The sequence below is a fragment of the Tetrao urogallus genome (genome assembly GCF_951394365.1).
Source record: "Tetrao urogallus genome assembly, chromosome: 3".
NCBI lineage: Eukaryota > Metazoa > Chordata > Aves > Galliformes > Phasianidae > Tetrao > Tetrao urogallus.
The window spans coordinates 37,257,949-37,260,409 of NC_136815.1; the positions used below are offsets into that span (position 1 = coordinate 37,257,949).

At 45.1% G+C, this 2,461-nt stretch overlaps 1 protein-coding gene across 1 annotated transcript; it reads left to right on the forward strand.

Annotated features, from left to right (window-relative positions):
• Positions 1 to 296: 296 nt before the first annotated feature.
• On the forward strand, positions 297 to 1,346 carry MOS (MOS proto-oncogene, serine/threonine kinase; the record flags this gene model as incomplete). Its single annotated transcript, XM_079533353.1, has 1 exon — positions 297 to 1,346. One exon carries the CDS (start codon positions 297 to 299, stop codon positions 1,344 to 1,346), a length of 1,050 nt encoding a protein of 349 aa, XP_079389479.1.
• Between the last annotated feature and the right edge of the window lie 1,115 nt (positions 1,347 to 2,461).

Below are 2,461 nucleotides of genomic sequence, written 5' to 3' on the forward strand. Positions count from 1 at the left end.
GCATTCATGGAGCAAAGTATCTTTCTCGTCTCTTGTGATTAAAAATCATGCAAAATACACATGAATGAATACATTTTAGTTTAAAATCCATATACCTTTACTTTCTAGAGATTTACTTAAGGGTGAAAAAAAATGTTCTCAGGTGCACCTGATTATAGGGTGAGCTCATTGAGACAGATGCGGATCATTAGGGGTGGGAGGGGAAAGTTGTGCAGAGAGAATAAAAGAGCTTTTGGAAGACGCCATGAGGAAGCTTTCTAGTCTACTGTCCTAGTAACTTTTTCTGGTATCTTATTATGCCATCACCTATTCCTTTTAATAGCTTTCTTCCTTTGGAGCTCTCCCCATCTGCAGACTTGAGACCTTGCAGCAGCCCTGTAGTTATTCCTGGCAAAGATGGAAAAACCTTCCTAGAAGGGACCCCCTCACCCAGGACCCGCCGCCTGCCTCCGCGCTTGGCCTGGTGCTCCATTGACTGGGATCAGCTCTGCCTCCTGCAGCCCCTGGGATCTGGGGGTTTTGGGGCTGTCTACAAGGCCACCTACCATGGTGTGACTGTGGCTGTGAAGCAGGTGAAGAAGAGCAGCAAAAATCGGCTGGCATCCCGACAGAGTTTCTGGGCTGAGCTGAACGTAGCCCGACTGCAGCATGACAATGTGGTACGTGTGGTGGCTGCCAGCACGTGTGCTCCTGCCAGCCAGAACAGCCTGGGCACCATCATCATGGAATACGTTGGCAACATCACCCTGCACCATGTCATCTATGGCACTAGAGATGTGTGGAGGCAGGGCGAGGAGGAGGAAGGAGGATGTGGGAGGAAGGCTCTGAGCATGGAGGAGGCTGTGTGCTACTCATGTGACATAGTGACTGGCTTAGCCTTCCTTCACTCGCAGGGCATCGTGCACCTCGACCTGAAGCCTGCCAATATCCTCATCACTGAGCATGGAGTGTGCAAGATCGGAGACTTCGGCTGCTCCCAGAGACTGGAGGAAGGCTTGTTCCAGAGCCAGCATGTTTGTCAGCAAGGGGGCACGTACACCCACCGTGCTCCTGAGCTCCTCAAGGGCGAGAAGGTGACTGCCAAAGCAGACATCTACTCCTTTGCCATCACCCTCTGGCAGATTGTCATGCGGGAGCAGCCTTACCTGGGCGAACGGCAATACGTGCTCTATGCAGTGGTAGCCTACAACTTACGCCCTTCTCTGGAGGCCACCATCTTCCAGGAGTCACCGGTGGGCCAAAGGCTTCAGAGAATCATCAGCTGCTGCTGGAAGGCTGATGTAGAGGAGCGCCTCAGTGCAGTCCAGCTGCTCCCCAGCCTCAGGGCCCTGAAGGGGAACCTCTAGGGGAACTCAAGGTTACTTTCAAGTTCTTTCCCTCTGCTTTTCCTTTGAAAATAATGACTGTAGCCTCTTTGACTTTTGATATTTTTATATTTAAAAAAAGATGTTTTGTTATAAGAAAATAAATAAAGACATTGAATGAGTTTGTTTTTTGAACTACAGAGGGGATAGAGAGGCAAGGAGCAAGGTGTTGGTGATAATAGTCTTTTTGGTTTTTGTTTTTTAATGGTTACTTTTTAGTTGATGTCTGGTGTGCTGTGCTGCCTCACTAAGAGGAAAAACTGGGGACAAAGAAAAATCATTTTCAAGTACAAAAGAGTGCTGTTTCTGGATAACATTTTGTATATAACATTCTCTGGTATTTCCAAATTTGAGACGCATGTAGTTCTTTAGATTAACTAGGCCTGGGCATTTGAGATTTTCATAGACTGATACAGAGCACCAGTGTTTGTTGTTGTCTATTCCTGTTCTTAGATGTAAATAAACTGTTTCTGAAGTGGAAAATGTGAAATACCTTATCTCCCTGTTGAAAGGAGGGACCTTCCTACATTTAATAGCCTCTGATTAACAAGAAGATGGAAAAGAACAGCTTGTTAGTATGTTCAAGTTTCCAGTCTTTCCATACTACCAGGTGTTTGTTGGAACTCACTGGCTGGTATATTGTAAACTGCAGTATCTGAAGTATTAAAGAGCATCTCGTGTGGAACAGAAAGTTCCTAGATCTTGGAGATAGAGTAAATTTAAAAATATATATGTATATGAACTGAAAGGGAGATGCACAGGTGCAGAAACCTCAAACTGGGGAAGGAGTGCAAGAAATTACTCTCTCTTCTTAATACGTGGGTCAGTACCAGATAAGATACCAAAGAGATTGTAAAGGAAGATTGCTTAAAGCGGTAATAATAATACTTTGCTAGTGCTTAAAATGTATGTTGTTGAACAAACCTCTGCTCATGAATGCACTGTTTCTTATCTAATGTCTTTCCTAATCTGGTTGTAATGTGTCTGGGAGAGGAACTGCTCCAGGCAATGTTAGAGACAGAGCTCCAGTTTTTCACTTATCAAAACCAATCATTAGAGATCTGTCTAGATCTCAGCCCTTATCTGGAATTATAAAG